This window comes from Nothobranchius furzeri, chromosome 15, assembly GCF_043380555.1.
Source record: "Nothobranchius furzeri strain GRZ-AD chromosome 15, NfurGRZ-RIMD1, whole genome shotgun sequence".
NCBI lineage: Eukaryota > Metazoa > Chordata > Actinopteri > Cyprinodontiformes > Nothobranchiidae > Nothobranchius > Nothobranchius furzeri.
The window spans coordinates 47772898-47792700 of NC_091755.1; the positions used below are offsets into that span (position 1 = coordinate 47772898).

General features: G+C 47.8%; 1 protein-coding gene across 1 annotated transcript; it reads right to left on the bottom strand.

Moving 5' to 3' along the window:
- Window positions 1-217: 217 nt before the first annotated feature.
- On the bottom strand, window positions 218-19774 carry irak1 (interleukin-1 receptor-associated kinase 1). Its single transcript, XM_015968772.3, has 15 exons — window positions 18774-19774; window positions 17753-17920; window positions 17189-17290; window positions 16071-16162; window positions 13132-13332; window positions 6467-6531; window positions 6263-6374; window positions 4073-4194; window positions 3731-3944; window positions 3515-3583; window positions 3257-3344; window positions 2796-2890; window positions 1326-1755; window positions 1158-1238; window positions 218-1034 (listed from the first exon to the last, which is right to left on the bottom strand). The coding sequence occupies exons 1-15, from the start codon at window positions 18883-18885 to the stop codon at window positions 916-918; spliced, it is 2070 nt and encodes a 689-aa protein (XP_015824258.3). The 5' UTR covers window positions 18886-19774; the 3' UTR covers window positions 218-915.
- Between the last annotated feature and the right edge of the window lie 29 nt (window positions 19775-19803).

A 19803-nucleotide genomic window follows, 5' to 3' on the forward strand; every position in this document is an offset into this window, starting at 1 on the left:
ACAGCAGTTGCTCAGCGGCTGTTAGAGCATCCTGTTCAGGTGAAGTTCACCTGAGCAAGGAGCAGGGGGGGTCACAGGGTCTGACCTTTGACCTCCCAGCTGACCAGCGGTTCTGGAAGTCCAGTAACTGGTGATTACTGGTTTGTTTGTGGTGAGGACCTACACCCACAGGGGGCGCCATCCTCCCACAGGTGGAGGGGAGGAACATGAACAAACATAAAGAAGTCAGTTTTATTCTAATGTCTGCAAACAGTCATTTACAAACGGGCTCATTCAGCAGCGAACTTCCTGAATCCTGAAGCTAAACAGCCAATCGCGTTTGGTTGCTAGGGAGAAATAATGAAAAAAATGTGGCCAATCATCATCAATCAAGCTGGAACATCAACAAACCTGTTATTTATTTATTAATCATTATGGAATTGTAGTGATTCTCTGACTGGAAGCTTTTTCTGGTCCTGGAAGGGAATTCTGCTGGAACGTCGACCCCGAGACGCCCTCCTGCTGGAGAACGGCTGGTGTTTATTTCACGGAGGAAGAAAAAGGAATAACGTACTCGTCCATGATGGGACGGTTCTGGAGACGATCCGGAGCGAAAACGGGAGGCTGGAGTTGTTTCCACGCGCTCATGAAACCTGGTTTGGGGACATCTGTCATGTAGTCCATCAGAGGAGACGGGAGGGGACAGCCGTCCCTGTCAGGGAGACATTTGGGACTCGGCCGCCTGTCCAGAATGTGGTCGGCACACCAGAACTCATCGGTTCTGATGTGATGAAACCGGATCCATTCACAGCCTAAAATGTTTGGTGTTTTACAAGAAGGATTCGGAAATGCTTGTCTGTTGAATTTGTGAAACGATCACGAATAAATAAACGTTTGAGTCAAGAAGGCAGCAGAACTCGGTCCGGTCCGGTCCGGTTAGTGTGGTCCTGAGAAGAACTCCCTCTTAATTTGGGGTTCCATGGTTCTGTCCTGGAGATAATCCAGCTCGTCGCTTTCTTCTGGTCCTCTGAGCTCCTCAGAACGAGTCCCTCCACCTGACCGAACACAGAACCAGAACCAAACATCAGTCTGGAAACAACACCTCGGGAATCAGGACCAAACCGGAAAAACGAGGAACTCCGTTTGGACTGAGACCTGGAACTGTGAGTTCTACGTACAGAAGCCAGGTAATGACTGCAGCTCGGGGGTTCTGGTCCGGTCCAGCTCATTCTGGGGCGCCTGACTGGGACACAAACACACTGAACAGAACACCAACAGGGTTACAGGTCCGAACCGCTAACACCAGAACAACCTTTGGTCTGGTTCTGGTCCGGATGCTGACACACCTGAGGGTTGAGGTGAGGCCGACTGGAGGGAACCTGCAGGAGAGAACCCAGAGAGTTCTGTCGCCACGGCGCCGGGCCCGGAAATGCTGCTGGACTGGGAAGGGAAGTTGTACTGATCCTCGGTGGGAACCGAAGGCTGGTGGCACTGGTGTTCTGGAGGCCGCCGTACACTGTGGTCCTGGGAGCTGGTCTGAGACCGGAGTTCATACTGGGAGCATCCTCGGCTCTCGTCTGTTTCACACGGGCCGGCCAAGGAGGTGGAGGGGAGGGGAAGGGAGGAGGAGAGGAGGCGGTTGGGAGGGGTGAGAGCGGCGTAGGAGTCGCAGGGTTCCACACTGGGGTCCAGAGAGCTGGGGGGTGTGGGGAAGGACCGGTAGGGGTTCTGGGCCTTCTTCACGCCGTCGTTGAGACCGTGAAGTTTGTCAAACACCTGAAAGAAAAAAACTCATCAGTGAGAGACAGCAGGACACCTTCGTAGGGCGGACAGAGGACCGGGACCGAAGACAGGTGGACATTCTCCTCTTCTCTCCAGACGTAGAACAGCCCCCGTGTCAACAGTTTGTCCACGTTCCACACCGCAGCTGGACCTGGTTAAGCGTGGCTCCAGACCCCACAGCGCCCTCCTTGGGTCAAAGGTCACAGATTTTAGGGCTCAACAGTTTCCACAGACGGTAAGAGGAGAACTACGTTTTGATGTGCAACTCCTGCACAGGCTCCTAAAGATGTGCGAGACCATTTTGTAAAGGTGAGACACGCATGTGATCTGGAGGGGAAGCAGGAGAAACCCCAATGTTCCTACGGCCACATTCAGGAATTCTGTATCCAAAGGCTGGGAATTTTCTCCTTGGATCACCTGAAAAGCTTCGATTGGCCCTTTTAGCGAGGTATTCCTTTACGACTCCAGTGGGTGGGGTTGTGGGAGGCACCACCCAGGAGACTATGGTCTGAGTCGAAAAAGGGTAGAAGGCCTTCTCCGGGTCAGGAATGAGGTCCTGTTCACGTGCCAGGGAAAGATGGATCGGGAGATGGTGCTGCGTCTGCAGTAGGGATGCAGCGTATGTCTGCATCGGTATCGGTCCGGTAAGTAAAGCTGGGCTGATATCTGCTTCAGAGGGCGAGGGGGTGATGATGTTTCGTTGTTTGGTCATGTGACAGTGATGCTGGATGGTTTATGGCTTTTTCCCAGACTCAACCACGAAATGGCAGCAGGCAGAGACCCCGCCACCCGACCTCGGATAAGCGGCCGATGATGGATGGATGGCTTGGCAGGAAGGACGGAGGAAAACTTTCGACCCGTGACTCCGCCCTAGAGCCAAGCAGTGATGCGGCTGTTCTGGCCCTGCTCGGTACGCTTGGAACCGCTTGGAAGCTGGAGCTAAAAAGGGGACAGCAACCTGGAACCTGTTACTAATGCACCGGAACAAGAACCTAGACCCGGATCAGAGACGTGCAGAAGAAGTAAACCCTGACCTCCTTCATCGCTGGCCTCTTCTTCCTCTGCCTGTGGAGGCTTCTGCAGGCGAGTGCTGCCACCTGCAGGTATCCATCAGGCTCTGCAGCTCCTCCTGCAAACAGAAGCATCATGGATCTGATAAACGCAGCAGAACAGTCAAGTTCTGAAGGAGTCTGGATCATATCCAAGGCCATGGTTCTGGTATGGGGGGTGGGTCACCTCCTCTGGGTCGAGGTTCACTAGTGAGGGAAGTGAGCAGCAGGAGATCTAGAGGATTATCAAGACCAGCGCTCTGTGGTGAAGATGGAGCCCCCGTTGACAGATCGACTCTCTTTTGAAGATTTTATGACTTATTTGTTTATTTATTGGTGATTTTTTTAACTAATCAATGATTTACTGACTGACGTGACGACTTGACTGATTTCTGTGAGGATGTGAAGACTGAACCAGAAAACAAGCTGCAGCTTTTTTCACACACCTGCAACCAGTCGCCGGTCCAGATGTTTTCTCCACGCCTCTGCAGACGAGCCGTCTGGATGGTCCTCCACCTCCTCCACCAGGTCTTTCTGGGAACCAGAACCAGAACCCAACACACAGTGATATTTCAAAGCTCCTTCAGAAATAACTCGTTAAAATGTTTTATTTAGTGTTGCCGTCTGCAGACCACTGGAGACCCAGCTGCTAATTATTTCACGTGAGACCAGAATCAAACACATGAGGGTGCGTGTGCTCTGACCAGGAACTTCTCTCCGTACGTCCGGTCCTGCTCTGAAGCTGGACGCCCAGTCAGGACCTCCAGCAGCACCTGAAACACAAGGTGAACTCCTGAGGTCAGAAGGTCAACCGCGCTGTGCTTCCTGAAGGAATTTCTTTTTAGAATGGAGCCGTTACTTGATAGGATTCACCAGACTTTGTCTCACTACATTTCCCATCAGGCCCTGAGATGCCTCACCACTCCAAAGCTGTAGACGTCCACGGCGGTGCAAAGTTCTCCTTTCCTCACATACTCGTCTGGAAGGTACGCCAGCGTTCCTCTCACTGTGGCAGTCTTACCCACCGAGGCCGTCTGGGTGACGGAGCAGCCAGACGGCGGGCGTGGAACGCAGCGGGCCAGACCGAAGTCCGAAAGCTTCGCCACCAGGTGTCTGTCCAGCAGAATGTTGGAACTGCAGAAGTTCAGAAGGACAAACGAGGTCAGGTAAACACAGGTGGAGAGGAGGCAGGTGTGTGTGTGTGTGTGTGTGTGTGTGTGTGTGTGTGTGTGTGTGTGTGTGTGTGTATGTGTGGGGATGACCTCTTGACATCACCGTGGATCAATGGTTCTTGACCTGCGGGGGGGGAGTGTAAAAACTGAAGAGCTGACGCTGCTCCTTCAGCGATACTGACTCTCTGAGGCCACGAGAGGAAGTTATGTCCCTGAAACGCACAAACACACACACCTGAAACACACACACCTGAAACACACACACCTGAAACACACACACCTGAAACACACAACACACACCTGAAACACACACACCTGAAACACACACACCTGAAACACACAACACACACCTGAAACACACACACCTGAAACACACACACCTGAAACACACAACACACACCTGAAACACACACACCTGAAACACACACACCTGAAATGCACAAACACGCACACCTGAAACACACAACAACACACACCTGAAACACACACACCTGAAACACACAACACACACCTGAAACACACACACCTGAAACACACACACCTGACACGCACAAACACACACACCTGAAACTCACAACACACACCTGAAACACACACACCTGACACGCACAAACACACACACTTGAAACACACAACAACACACACCTGAAACGCACAAACACACACACCTGAAACACACACACCTGAAATGCACAAACACGCACACCTGAAACACACAACACACACCTGAAACACACACACCTGAAACACACAACACACACACACCTGAAATGCACAAACACGCACACCTGAAACACACACACCTGAAATGCACAAACACGCACACCTGAAACTCACAACACACACCTGAAACGCACAAACACACACACCTGAAACACACACACCTGAAATGCACAAACACGCACACCTGAAACTCACAACACACACCTGAAACACACACACCTGAAACACACACACCTGACACGCACAAACACACACACTTGAAACACACAACAACACACACCTGAAACGCACAAACACACACACCTGAAACACACACACCTGAAATGCACAAACACGCACACCTGAAACACACAACACACACCTGAAACACACACACCTGAAACACACAACACACACCTGAAACACACACACCTGACATGCACAAACACACACACTTGAAACACACAACAACACACACCTGAAACGCACAAACACACACACCTGAAATGCACAAACACGCACACCTGAAACACACAACAACACACACCTGAAACACACACACCTGAAATGCACAAACACACACACTTGAAACACACAACAACACACACCTGAAACACACACACCTGAAATGCACAAACACACACACCTGAAACACACAACAACACACACCTGAAACACACAACAACACACACCTGAAACACACACACCTGAAATGCACAAACACACACACCTGAAACACACAACAACACACACCTGAAACACACACACCTGAAATGCACAAACACACACACCTGAAACACACAACAACACACACCTGAAACACACAACAACACACACCTGAAACACACAACAACACACACCTGAAACACACACACCTGAAACGCACAAACACACACACCTGAAACACACAAACACACACACCTGAAACACACACACCTGAAATGCACAAACACACACACCTAAAACACACAACAACACACACCTGAAACACACAACACACACCTGAAATGCACAAACACACACACCTGAAACACACAACAACACACACCTGAAACACACAACAACACACACCTGAAACACACAACAACACACACCTGAAATGCACAAACACACACACCTGAAACACACACACCTGAAACGCACAAACACACACCTGAAACACACACACCTGAAACACACAACAACACACACCTGAAACACACAACAACACACACCTGAAATGCACAAACACACACACCTGAAACACACTAAACTTGTTTTGTGTTACGTCGCATTTTTAAACGTTACAAATGCGACTAAAAATGAGAATGTTTTGTAAAATAAAACATTTTCGTCACTCGTGACAGAAAGTGAAACACAAGTAGCTCCGCCCCCAGACACAGCATGGAATATCTCAGCCTTTACTCCTGTAATCCTGGATTAGGATTAGATCTGATGTAAGTTTCTGATCTGCAGCCAGAATCCTGACAAGCTAAGGAGATGGAGCTGTAGGACATTCCCTTTCTGAGATGAGTGACACAAAATGTGGAGCTTTTTCCTGAGTTTCTAACTTTGGCATGAACCTGCAGACGGCGTTACCTTGTGCAGCTGATCCTCCAGGGCTCGGTTCTCCATGAAGCTGTAGATCAGGCACATGGATCCTCCTCCTTCACTGAAGCCCAACAGATCGATGATGTTCGGATGTCTGAACCTGAAACCAACACACACACACACACACACACACACACACGTTCCTGAGTTGCTGCCTCACTCTGAAGGTGTTCCACGAGGACACTCACGCACTTTGACAGTTTCTCCACTTCAGTCTGGAAGCTTCTCCTCAGCTGGGATGAGTCCATCATGCAGACCTGGAGGCAACACCCAGTAGGTCCACATGCAGTGAGAGAAATCTGAATTATTACCGAACTCTAGGGATGTAAGAAAATACCGATATGGCAATATATCGTGATATTTTTTCCAGCAATATTATATCGATAATCAAAAGCCGTGTATCGGAAATATCGATATGGCAATTTATCGTGATTTTTTTCTCTGTAATTATTACATTGATATTCAAAAGCCGTGTATCTAATTCTTGAAAGAATTTACATGCAAACATTTGTGTATTTTCTTTTCGTTTTGTGCAATTCAATCGCCACCCACTAGTTGGCGGCAGTGTGCAACGAGTTTTGTTTCCACCATTGAAATGTAAATCCCTCCCTCATGGTTCAGAAACCTCATGTTAAACATGTTACGTATCAGTTTGGACTGTTTACTAAACATTCTTACAATAAATTCAGTAAAATAAATTGTTTGTAACGTCTGCCTGAATGTATCGCAATATATCGTGATTTATCGTATCGTCTCCCCTGTATCGTAATGTGTATCTTATCGCCAGAATTTCAAAAATACACATCCCTGCCGAACTCTGATTAAAGTTAGGCCTTTGAAATGCAACAAAAGTACAGCTGGGGTTCCCGGATATTATGGTTAGAAATAGAGCCCGTGTCCCGCCCGGCCCGAGGGGGTGGAGCCCCAGCCCGACCCGGTCCGAGAAGGTTTTCAGGATTCTCTGGCCCGACCCGAGCCCGACTTTTTTTTTAACCTTTCATGATGTTTTAGCGTGATAGAATGCTCAGCGTTCTGATAATCTGTGAGAAGCGTTCTGCGGTAAAAAAAGAAAGAAAAGAAAGAAAAATAGCATCAATGCAGCTTTTTTCTCTAACAGAGCGTATTTTTCGAGCGGCAGATGAAATTTACGAACACTATATTAATTGGATGCGTTAGTAAATTTAATCTGCTCTGAAAATGCGCTCTGCAGTTAGAAAAAACCCAGCAATGAATGCTGTATTTTTTAACTGCAGAGCGAATTTATTCACAGAATAACAGAATGCTGCCGTTTTCATGAAAATAAACGAATGGTTTCTGACATCAGAGTGGACATAAATGACATATGAGAACAGGGGCACATGTTTCAATCAGCAGTTTGAGAATTTGTTTATATCGGCGCGTTTATAAACCACACACACCTTAACTGAGCGAACGGTGCGTGAGAAGCAGGCAGGTGCTGCTGCGTTCAAGTGTTTCAGGTTTTTTTTAAAATGAATTTGATTAAAAATAAAGGCGCCCGGCCCGGCCCGTGTCCGAGGTAATTACACAGTCGTTGGCCCGAAGCCCGGCCCGACCCGAGGGCCTAGGGCTTCAGTGCAGGGCTCTAGTTAGAAAACCAAACTTCTCTGCATGTAAACAACATCTCAGCTTAGCCGAGCTACTCGGCCTGGGCACTCCCACTTCTGAAGTAACGAGACTGCGGAAGCGGTCTTCTGACAATATCATCACCACAAGACTTTGTGTGCATCTGACGATTAACGCCACCAGTAGAATACGAACAACGATGCTGCAGCGTTGTTGTCGTTCCTTCCTTCAGCCATTCTGCATTTCCTACTTTTCTCAGTCTGCTTCACTCCTGCCAGCGTTGCTTTACTAAATGGAGGAAGGCAACATGAAAGGGTGCAAGTCGCCGCCTACTATTGCAGGGTGAAAAATGCACATTATTCAATAATTAGATTTTCTAACAAACATGTAAACTAGGATAAAGGCTCCCACTCTGGTTAAAGTGTTAGCTTAGTTATTGCCATAGCTTCATTTACATAAGCACGTTCTCGCACTGACTGATAAAGTTAAGAAATTTACAAATAAAGCATGGTGCTTTCATTCAGCAGAAATCCTCACTGACTTTTGGATCCAGATCCGTGTTCAAATCCAGATCAAAATTCTGATCTACATCCAGATTTCAGATCCAAGTTCAAATCCAGATCAAAATTCTGATCTACATCCAGATTCCAGATCCAGATCCGAATTCAAATCCAGATCAAAATTCTGATCTACATCCAGATTCCAGATCCATGTTCAAATCCAGATCAAAAATCTGATCTACATCCAGATTCCAGATCCACGTTCAAATCCAGATCAAAATTCTGATCTACATCCAGATTCCAGATCCACGTTCAAATCCAGATCAAAATTCTGATCTACATCCAGATTCCAGATCCACGTTCAAATCCAGATCAAAATTCTGATCTACATCCAGATTCCAGATCCGAATTCAAATCCAGATCAAAATTCTGATCTACATCCAGATTCCAGATCCACGTTCAAATCCAGATCAAAATTCTGATCTACATCCAGATTCCAGATCCGAATTCAAATCCAGATCAAAATTCTGATCTACATCCAGATTCCAGATCCACGTTCAAATCCAGATCAAAATTCTGATCTACATCCAGATTCCAGATCCACGTTCAAATCCAGATCAAAATGCTGATCTACATCCAGATTCCAGATCCACGTTCAAATCCAGATCAAAATTCTGATCTACATCCAGATTCCAGATCCACGTTCAAATCCAGATCAAAATTCTGATCTACATCCAGATTCCAGATCCACGTTCAAATCCAGATCAAAATTCTGATCTACATCCAGATTCCAGATCCACGTTCAAATCCAGATCAAAATTCTGATCTACATCCAGATTCCAGATCCGAATTCAAATCCAGATCAAAATTCTGATCTACATCCAGATTCCAGATCCAGATCAACATTCAAATCCAGATTCCAGATCCACGTTCAAATCCAGATCCAGATCCACGTTCAAATCCAGATCAAAATTCTGATCTACATCCAGATTCCAGATCCAGATCAACATTCAAATCCAGATTCCAGATCCACGTTCAAATCCAGATCCAGATCCACGTTCAAATCCAGATCAAAATTCTGAACTAAACCCAGATTCCAGATCCAGATCAACATTCAAATCCAGATTCCAGATCCACGTTCAAATCCAGATTCCAGATCCACGTTCAAATCCAGATCAAAATTCTGATCTACATCCAGATTCCAGATCCAGATCAACATTCAAATCTAGATCCAGATCCACGTTCAAATCCAGATCAAAATTCTGAACTAAACCCAGATTCCAGATCCAGATCAACATTCAAATCCAGATTCCAGATCCACGTTCAAATCCAGATCAAAATTCTGATCTACATCCAGATTCCAGATCCAGATCCACATTCAAATTTAGATCTCGTCAGATCCAGATTTAGATCCATACGGGGAAACACCACTTCATAAATGCTGATAGGAATCAAACTACTTGAATTAAAAGCTGGTCGTTAACCAGAGCCTTCAGAAGGGATTTGAGTCGGAGCAGAGGTTAAGAGGCAGTTGCTTCCAGAGTCTAGGAGTAGATCCTGCAAAGACCTGATTCCTGCATTTGTGACCAACTGGAAATGATGGAGAGAACTGACCAAGCAAGTGAGCTGCAGTATTCGTCCAGAGGTGCTTTTCCTGGAGGAAAGATTCAACGTTTACAACTTGTATCTGGATAAAAACTACACTGCTGGCTCTGAACCAGACCTGGATGAGATCAGCTCTACAAGAGCATATTTAAACCCTCACCTGGCAGCAACACAGTCCAATGGCTGTAAAACTAAATCGGCTAAACGTGAAGAGCTTCTTCAGCCAGACAGGGACATTCTGGGGAGTTAATCTACTACCTCTCTTAATACTGAAAATGAAACTGGTAAAAACTGACAGGATGTGAAAGAGGACCTTCTAGAAGAGAGGTTCAGTCCACAAAGACATTTGTGACAAAGTAACAGAGAGTGTTTTGCAACCCTGCATCCTTCCTGGCTGGCCCGTGACCCAAACCCAACGATAAATGATCTGCACTTTAAGCATCTTTCTGAGTCTGAGGACTCCAAATTGCTTTACAGTCAGTCTTTTGTTCGTTCGTTCAGTCTCTGTTATGCTGCGGCCAGTGAGCCGTTCATAACAGCTCACGCGTGATTTAGCAGCTTTTACAAGCCTCTGGTAGCTGTCAGGATATTTGGAGAACGAGAGTGGATCCTGAAAAGAGCCGCAGAAAGCCAGACGCTAGAGTATGATGGAGAAGTTCTTCATCAGGGTCACGTTTTCTTCTTCCGGCTCTTGGAGAGTACAGACGCTTATTTCCTGCTCTCCTCCCTATCTTATCCCAAGGCTCGTTGTCTGTCTGTGGGTGTACGGCGCTTCTGCATTTTTTCTGGAAACTGGAAACTATTAAACATGGACCTGGTCAGTTGGTCTCTCAACGCGACTGACAACATTTTCTCAACGATGAGAACGGGGCTCCCGGGTGCCCCTCTGGGACAGATCCAGTTGGGCATGTCATGGACTCCTGGAAACAGTGGAACCGGATTTGCCTCTCTCAGCTGTCTGTAGAGGATTCTGAAGACGTCTGGATATTCGTGGTGTTGATGTCAGGTTTCTTGCTTTTCGACCTGAGTGGTTACCTGGCTTACCGGAAAATTAATGAGCTGTCGAGGAATATTGGCTCTTTCCCGGAGCTCAGGGTTGGATTACACCGCGCTGTGAATGCACAGACTCATATAATTGTCGAGATGAGTCGTAAGCTTGGAACTTTGGCTGAGATTCAGGCTCTGGCACAAAAGGTTGATTCGATCAAGGAGAAAGTGGACGGGACAGCACGGATTGGGAATAGATTAATTTACGCCATTATTGGATTCAGAGGGGTTGAGGACCAACAGAACTTTAAGACAGAGAGGAAATTATCTCTTTCTGGCCCCAAAACAAGTTCTTATCTGAATCTGGTGCCCTTGAGCCTGTGAGGCTGAAGTGAATAGTCCCCCTCAGAAGAAATGTGAAATGCTGCCGTCGGCATGGCAACTCTGTCTCCCTATCCCAGTCTGGGCGGGACTGTGACCGGTGAAGGCCGTTTAATCGTTCCAGGAGTCACTGTGCCCTCTAAACCCAAATACCTGCTTCCCCTGTCCAAACGGAGGTGACGAGCGCTGCTTATCGCGGCTGCATGTACTGATGTGTGGAGAGTCCTCTACCCTACGTCCCCACCTAGTGGACACTTATGTTCTGTAATGTCTGAAGTCTGCTGCGTTTCTGTCTGAGGTGTTTTTTGCAGAGCAAAGCTGCCCTCCCTGTGGAGGGTAACTCTGAAGTGCCTTTTTTTTCCTCCACCTGATCCAATCCTCATGTAAACCCTCTCATCTCTATTAAGGTAATTGAATTAATAAAGTATCTTTGAATTGAATTAGATTAGAATCATGTAGCCCAACCCTAAACATCTAAAATCACACTCAGCCTCAGAAAAGTGGTCCTTCGGGATGGCTGTCCGTGCTTTGAGGCGGCTCAGGCTTTAGTTCCTTTGTTGGATGAGTGGAGACAGTCATGTTCCTGGCCCCGGCTCTGCTTGTGTGAATGTCCTCTACCTCCCTCCTACACACGAATTAAAACCCACAACAGTACAGTTGAATACAGCGATGGTAGAGGTCTGCTCATCAGGAATGCCAAAACCCAGAATAGGGAAGTGAAATCCAGAGATTTCCCGATGCCTGTGTCCAGGTGAGTGACACCAGGTGGGCGGGGTACCTATAGAGCAGGACTGTCACACTCAAAAGGGCTGAAATGAGAAACTGGGGCGGAGTTGCGGGCCAAACTCGATTTTTTTGAAAAAGTGACGGCAAATGTGCACATTTTCCTTTTTCTACATTAGAAATACTGAGTGTGGAATAACCCAGTTACACACGTGACTCCAAGCTTTCCCCACTGAGGGACAATAAAGGGATTTTCTATTCTATTCATCTATCTGAAATTGTTCCAGTTCCCGTAAAGTGGGTTAAATCTTTTTTCACAGACCAACAACAAAAATAAACAAAATGGTAATTCTCTTAAATGAAAATGCAACATCTCGCCTGTTATCTCTCATGCTTTGGAGCAGAAAAAGTGCATAAAAACACAATAATTCAAGCTCAGTTTGCTGTGATGCTCACCTGTTCCAGCCGGACACCTGCACCTGTGGGGTTGGGCTCTGAGCTGAGGAAGGAGCTGTGCTGTTCTGCTCCTCTTCATCACAGACAACAGGTGCTCACACAGGTTTGTGCTGCTGAACACGGAGAGCATCTGAGCAGCTTGGGCCGGTGTGTCGGGTGGAAGATGAAAACTACAGCAGCAACAGCGTCATGCTGACTGGAGCGTGTTGCTAAACTGGAGTTAAATCATCTCGGTCTGGATGGTTGGTGAGTACTTCTCTGCCGGCCGAGAACAGATTACTGAGCAGTTCAAATCTATTTCTGGGCTAAGAGGAGAGTTTTCAGTCTGTCCGAGACCGAGGAGGTCACTCTGCAGACGCCGAGGAGTAGCAAGGAGGGGGCACTTTGAGAGGTGCGCTAACGCCGCAAAGCACTGTGGGATTTGTAGTATTTGCTGCCAAATGGGCCAGCGGGCCAGTTTTAATGTATATTTGATCTCACGGGCCAAATAAAAATAAACCGTGGGCCAAATGTGGCCCGAGAGCCTGGGTTTGACACCTGTGCTGTAGCGGGTGTGGTTTCTGTTCCCATATGGTGTGTGACCAAAAGCACCTTGGAGATGATGTGTTGTGATTGGCTGACCTCTCTGATTCTCTTGACAGCGCAGTCCATGCCCCTCAGAGAAGCTCGGTACACAACGCCAAATCCCCCCTCGCCGATCTGGAGGGCGGGGGAGAAACCTCGTGTCCCAGCATGCACCTCTTCATGTGCCCAACAGATGACTGCAGTGCTGTTAGACGCCACGGCAGCGAGAGGCAAAGGAATGACATCACACCGACTTTCCTGTTCAAAGTCAATAAGGAAGGTTAGTGAAAGGTTCAACAACTTGTTCACTTTATAGCTGCCTGGACTGTCGGACCACCATCTGACTAGTTAGGACAGTTGGCCAGCTCCCTGACTAGTCGGGAATATCTGAACATTATCTGACTAGTCGAGAGTGTTGGACCACTCCTTGACTAGTTAGGAGCATCGCCCAGCTCCCTGACTAGTCGGGAATATCTGAACAATAACTGACTAGTCGAGAGTGTTGGACCACTCCTTGACTAGTTAGGAGCATCGGCCATCTCTCTGACTAGTTAGGACAGTTGGCCAGCTCCCTGACTAGTCGGGATTATCTGAACAATAACTGACTAGTCGAGAGTGCTAGACCACTCCTTGACTAGTCAGGAGCATCGGCCAGCTCCCTGACTAGTCGGGAATATCTGAACAATAACTGACTAGTCAAGAGTGTTGGACCACTCCTTGACTAGTTAGGAGCATCGGCCATCTCTCTGACTAGTTAGGATAGCTGGCCAGCTCCCTGACTAGTTGGGAATATCTGAACAATAACTGACTAGTCGGGAGTGTTGGACCACTCCTTGACTAGTCAGGAGCATCGGCCAGCTCCCTGACTAGTCGGGAATATCTGAACAATAACTGACTAGTCGAGAGTGTTGGACCACTCCTTTTGACTAGTTAGGAGCATCGGCCATCTCTCTGACTAGTTAGGACAGTTGGCCAGCTCCCTGACTAGTTGGGAATATCTGAACAATAACTGACTAGTCGGGAGTGTTGGACCACTCCTTGACTAGTCAGGAGCATCGGCCAGCTCCCTGACTAGTCGGGAATATCTGAACAATAACTGACTAGTCGAGAGTGTTGGACCACTCCTTGACTAGTTAGGAGCATCGGCCAGCTCCCTGACTAGTCGGGAATATCTGAACAATAACTGACTAGTCGAGAGTGTTGGACCACTCCTTGACTAGTTAGGAGCATCGGCCATCTCTCTGACTAGTTAGGATAGCTGGCCAGCTCCCTGACTAGTTGGGAATATCTGATCAATAACTGACTAGTCGAGAGTGTTGGACCACTCCTTGACTAGTTAGGAGCATCGGCCATCTCTCTGACTAGTAAGGATAGCTGGCCAGCTCCCTGACTATTTGGGAATATCAGAACACTAACTGACTAGTCGGGAGTGTTGGACTGCTCCTTGACTAGTAAGGAGTGTCTGCCAACTCTCTGACTAGTTGGGAGCATCGGCCAGCTCCCTGACTAGTCGGGAATATCTGAACAATAACTGACTAGTCGAGAGTGTTGGACCACTCCTTGACTAGTTAGGAGCATCAGCCATCTCTCCGACTAGTTAGGATAGCTGGCCAGCTCCCTGACTAGTTGGGAATATCTGAACAATAACTGACTAGTCGAGAGTGTTGGACCACTCCTTGACTAGTTAGGAGCATCGGCCATCTCTCTGACTAGTAAGGATAGCTGGCCAGCTCCCTGACTATTTGGGAATATCAGAACACTAACTGACTAGTTTGGAGTGTTGGACCGCTCCTTGACTACTTAGGAGCGTCGGCCAGGTCTCTGACTAGTTGTGAATATCTGAACAATGACTGACTAGTCGGGAGTGTTGGACTGCTCCTTGACTAGTTAAGAGCGTCGGCCAACTCTCTGACTAGTTAGGATAGCTGGCCAGCTCTTTGACTAGTCGGGAATATCTGAACACTAAATGATTAGTAGGGAGTGTTGACAGCTCCTTGACTAGTTAGGAGCGTCGGCCAACTCTCTGACTAGTTAGGAGCGTTGGCCATCTCTCTGACTAGTTAGGATAGCTGGCCAGCTCCCTGACTAGTTGGGAATATCTGAACACTAACTGACTAGTTTGGAGTGTTGGACCGCTCCTTGACTACTTAGGAGCGTCGGCCAGGTCTCTGACTAGTTGTGAATATCTGAACAATGACTGACTAGTCGGGAGTGTTGGACTGCTCCTTGACTAGTTAAGAGCGTCGGCCAACTCTCTGACTAGTTAGGATAGCTGGCCAGCTCTTTGACTAGTCGGGAATATCTGAACACTAAATGATTAGTAGGGAGTGTTGACAGCTCCTTGACTAGTTAGGAGCGTCGGCCAACTCTCTGACTAGTTAGGAGCGTTGGCCATCTCTCTGACTAGTTAGGATAGCTGGCCAGCTCCCTGACTAGTTGGGAATATCTGAACACTAACTGACTAGTTTGGAGTGTTGGACCGCTCCTTGACTACTTAGGAGCGTCGGCCAGGTCTCTGACTAGTTGTGAATATCTGAACAATGACTGACTAGTCGGGAGTGTTGGACTGCTCCTTGACTAGTTAAGAGCGTCGGCCAACTCTCTGACTAGTTAGGATAGCTGGCCAGCTCTTTGACTAGTCGGGAATATCTGAACACTAAATGATTAGTAGGGAGTGTTGACAGCTCCTTGACTACTTAGGAGCGTCGGCCAACTCTCTGACTAGTTAGGATAGCTGGCCAGCTCTTTGACTAGTCGGGAATATCTGAACACTAAATGATTAGTAGGGAGTGTTGACAGCTCCTTGACTACTTAGGAGCGTCGGCCAACTCTCTGACTAGTTAGGATAGCTGGCCAGCTCCCTGACTAGTTGGGAATATCTGAACACTAACTGACTAGTCGGGAGTGTTGGACCACTCCTTGACTAGTTAGGATAGTTGGCCTTCTGCTCTTTAAACGCTGTAATAATGATCTTTGATGAGAACTGCTGACTTCACCTGTGGCTGGAGCTGATCCTTAGAGTACAGACTGACAGGTGGGGGGGCAGGCCTGGGTAACAGGTTTTCTCCTCCAACAGCAGAATGATACGCTGAAGTCAAAGAAGAGAGCTGACATCATCAGATTCACCAATCAGTGTCTCAATTACATACCTGCAAACCCAGAAGGTGTGAAAAAGGTGACATCTTAAACCAACCCTACCAAGCCCTAGGTATGATGCCTCCTAGACTCTTAAAAGAAGCTTTTACTTCACTTGGTCCCCGGGTTTTCCTGAAGCCTTTCCTGAAGAAGCCTGGCCTCGTCCAGGTACCGACCTATCTCCAGACTTCCTTTTATTTCTAATCTTCCGGAGAAGGTCATGTCTCAGAGGATGACATTCTAGAAACACTCCAGTCTGGTTTTAAGCCAGTCCACAAAGTTTGATCTATCCCTCTGCTGAGTTCTTACTTCCTGTCGTGGTTACCAGGGTTGGTCTTGCTGCGGACCGATGTGTGAATGTCAGCTGCATCATTAATAAGCACTGTTTAAAACCACAGCGAACGCCCTTTGCACGGCTGAGTGGCATCTCTATTTCAGTTGGTGTTTGGAAGCAGCACTGCTAACAGGAGTTTCACACGATTTACAAACATCAGCGCCGGTCGAGCAGCCAGAGGGACCTGGTGCTGAGAAGGCACAGACTATGGTTTAGTACTGGAATCCGTCTGATGGTAAAAATGGTAAATGACCTGTATTTGATGTAGCACCTTCTAGAGTCCTGGAACCCCCCAAGGCGCTTTACAACACAATCAGTCATTCACCCATTCACACACACATTCACACACTGGTGGGGATGAGCTACGATGTAGCCACAGCTGCCCTGGGGCGCACTGACAGAGGCGAGGCTGCCGAGCACTGGCGCCGCCGGTCCCTCTGACCACCACCAGCAGGCAACGTGGGTTAAGTGTCTTGCCCAAGGGCACAACGACAGCGACAGACTGAGCGGGGCTCGAACCTGCAACCTTCCGATTACGGGGCGAGCACTTAACTCCTGTGCCACCGTCGCCCCAATGATGATGATGATGGAAAACAGATGGAGAACAGCTGATCAGAGCAATGGGCAGGCTTGTTTTGGGTCTACCTGTGGGCTGCTCATACGGTGGAGGAGAAGGGAGACGAGGAGGAGGTGGCGGAGGAGGAAGAGGAGGAGGAGCAAAGGAGGAAGGATTCATCGCCTGAGTCCCTGCAGACATAAGAAGGGGTGAACATTCTTCTAATATGGAGCCTAAGTCACGTCCATCTACTTCCGGACCATGGGAGGAACGAAAAAATGAATGCACGTTATGCTAATTACGACCTTCCCCTCTGTGTTGGACAAGCCCAGTCACTGACTCGGTTCGAGTCGCTGCTGACATCCTTCTTTCTACCACCGTACAGCACTTTGGTCAGCTGCTGCACGGCGCTTTAAACGTGCTTTATGAATAAACCTGGTGCGGTACGATCGACCTCCACGTACGTGACAGGCGTGGTCGAAACACACTTCATTGCTTTTCATTTAAATTGCAGGACAACGTGTGCGATCCAGGGCGTGAGGCAAAGCGACTTGCATTCATTTTTTGGTTCTTTCGGAGACCCGTGAGCCGACCGGAGAGGGAGGAGACTTGGGCTCCCTGTATATAGGGTCAGAGGTCAGAGGTGTACTTACAGGTCAAGATGACATCTCGTGGCCTAAAAAGCTGCAGCGACTCTAACAAGTCAATCAGCTCTCCAACTCGACCGTTCCTGCATCCCCATTGGTTCATCACCCAGTCGGTCCGCTGGGCCTGCCTCTCAGCCAGTCGCACAGCCGTCTGGTCTTTCAGCACCTCCGAGGCTGCAGACAGAACGGTAAATGGTCTGTATTTGATATCGCGCCTTCTAGAGTCCTGGAACCCCTCAAGGCGCTTTACAACACAACCAGTCATTCACCCGTTCACACCCTGGTAGGGATGAGCTATGATGTAGCCACAGCTGCCCTGAGGCACACTGACGGAGGCGAGGCTGCCAAGCACAGGCGCCGCCGGTCCCTCCGGCAGGCAGGGGGGTTAAGTGTCTTGCTAAAGGAGCGACAAACTGAGCGGGGCTCAAACCTGCAACCTTCTGCAATCTCCTGTGCCACTGTCACCTCACTCAAGGGAAGGATTTGAGAATGTTGTGGAGCTGCTTCATCCCGAGTGGAGTCTCAGGGGAAAGAATGGAATAAATTCCATTGCCGTCTGGTCAGTTTAAATAAATATGTAAATATTTAGAAGATTTAATTAAATTTACCGCATTAAAAATAAAATTCTGTTAAGACTGCAGCAGAATATTCACGGGGAATGGAAAGCTGTGCAAATGAGACATGAATGAGTGAAAACCCGAAACTGGAAATAAGAAGTAACTAAATGCAGCAGGAATGTTTAACAAGTCACTGGGACAGGTGTGACGTTTGAACCAGGTGAGAGGCGGGGCTACACCTGCTCCACAACGGGCAAAAATCACAGCCAAGCTTCTCCGGGTCAACCCTGGGAGGGGGTGCGTGGGGGTCCTGTTTGTCGCTCCAGGTGTGGGCGGGGCCACATGACAGCAGAACAATCAGCTGAGACACTTCAAAGCAGACCGTCGCCCGCAGCACGTGACTCTGGTCAGGTGTAGATTGATACGGATCCAGGGGACCTGTTTGTCGAGTGTTCTAGAGGGGAACTCACCGAACCGGGTCCAGTCCAAGTCCGACAGTCCGTCCATGACTCGGCAGAACTCCCAGTTGACGGGAGAGGGAAGTTTGAATAGGAACTGTTCTCGTCGGAACCCTCCCGCCATTTTTGCTCGAGAACCGAACTCCTCCACTTTACAGAACCGAGTGGGTCACATCAGAACCAGGTTGAAAAACAACTCTTAACAAACCCGAAAGTTTCTCTTCACCTTGTACTTCCGCTTATTGAGGAAACCAGCCCACTGGAAGGCGACACGCTTCCGGTGGGCCTGACAAAATAAAAGCCCCCCAAGACTTTTTTTTCCTTTACTGGTTGGATGTGTTTTTCAAATGTAAGCCTATTGGTGATAAACAACCCACCATTTATAATTCATTAAATGAATGTTTTTGTTTTTAGATGAGAGTGTAATATCTGGGTTTCTGCTGTAGCTGCTGCTGTCCAGTAGGGGGCAGTGACAGCAGTAGGAAAATACGCTCGTCAATACTAAGCAACTTTTTCATTTTTTTAAACAATTTGTCTTGAAATTAGTCTGTGCTAAAATTACACTTTAAATAAAAAATGGCCCCCTAAGGTGCTTTACAACACAATCAATCATTCAAACATTCACACAAGCACATTTGGGGGGTGGAGGTCAGAACACGGGTTGCTCCACTAGATCAAGATGTTAAAAGCACACAGCAGAACTAGCACCATTCCTGAGTCGATGCCATCTTTGTAGTTTTTCTCCATCATAGCTCTGGTGCTGAGGCCATCCAATAAACATAGAGTGATGTGAATTGCAAGAAGCAAAACTCTTCAGGCCAGTGGTAGATCTGCTGAGGCTGTCATGTAGTGTGGCCAGACCGACCTGCAGAGCCAAGTCTTTTGCCACTACTACCATTAGATCGATTTCTAGGCAAATGCAGGGAAAATGAAAGTGAATATGCCTCTTCAGTAATTTTGTTGAATCCATGTTCTTTTCGCTAACATTTCTTTGAACATGTTTGGTCTGATTTATGAAGATTAAGTGTGAGTGCTTTCACAG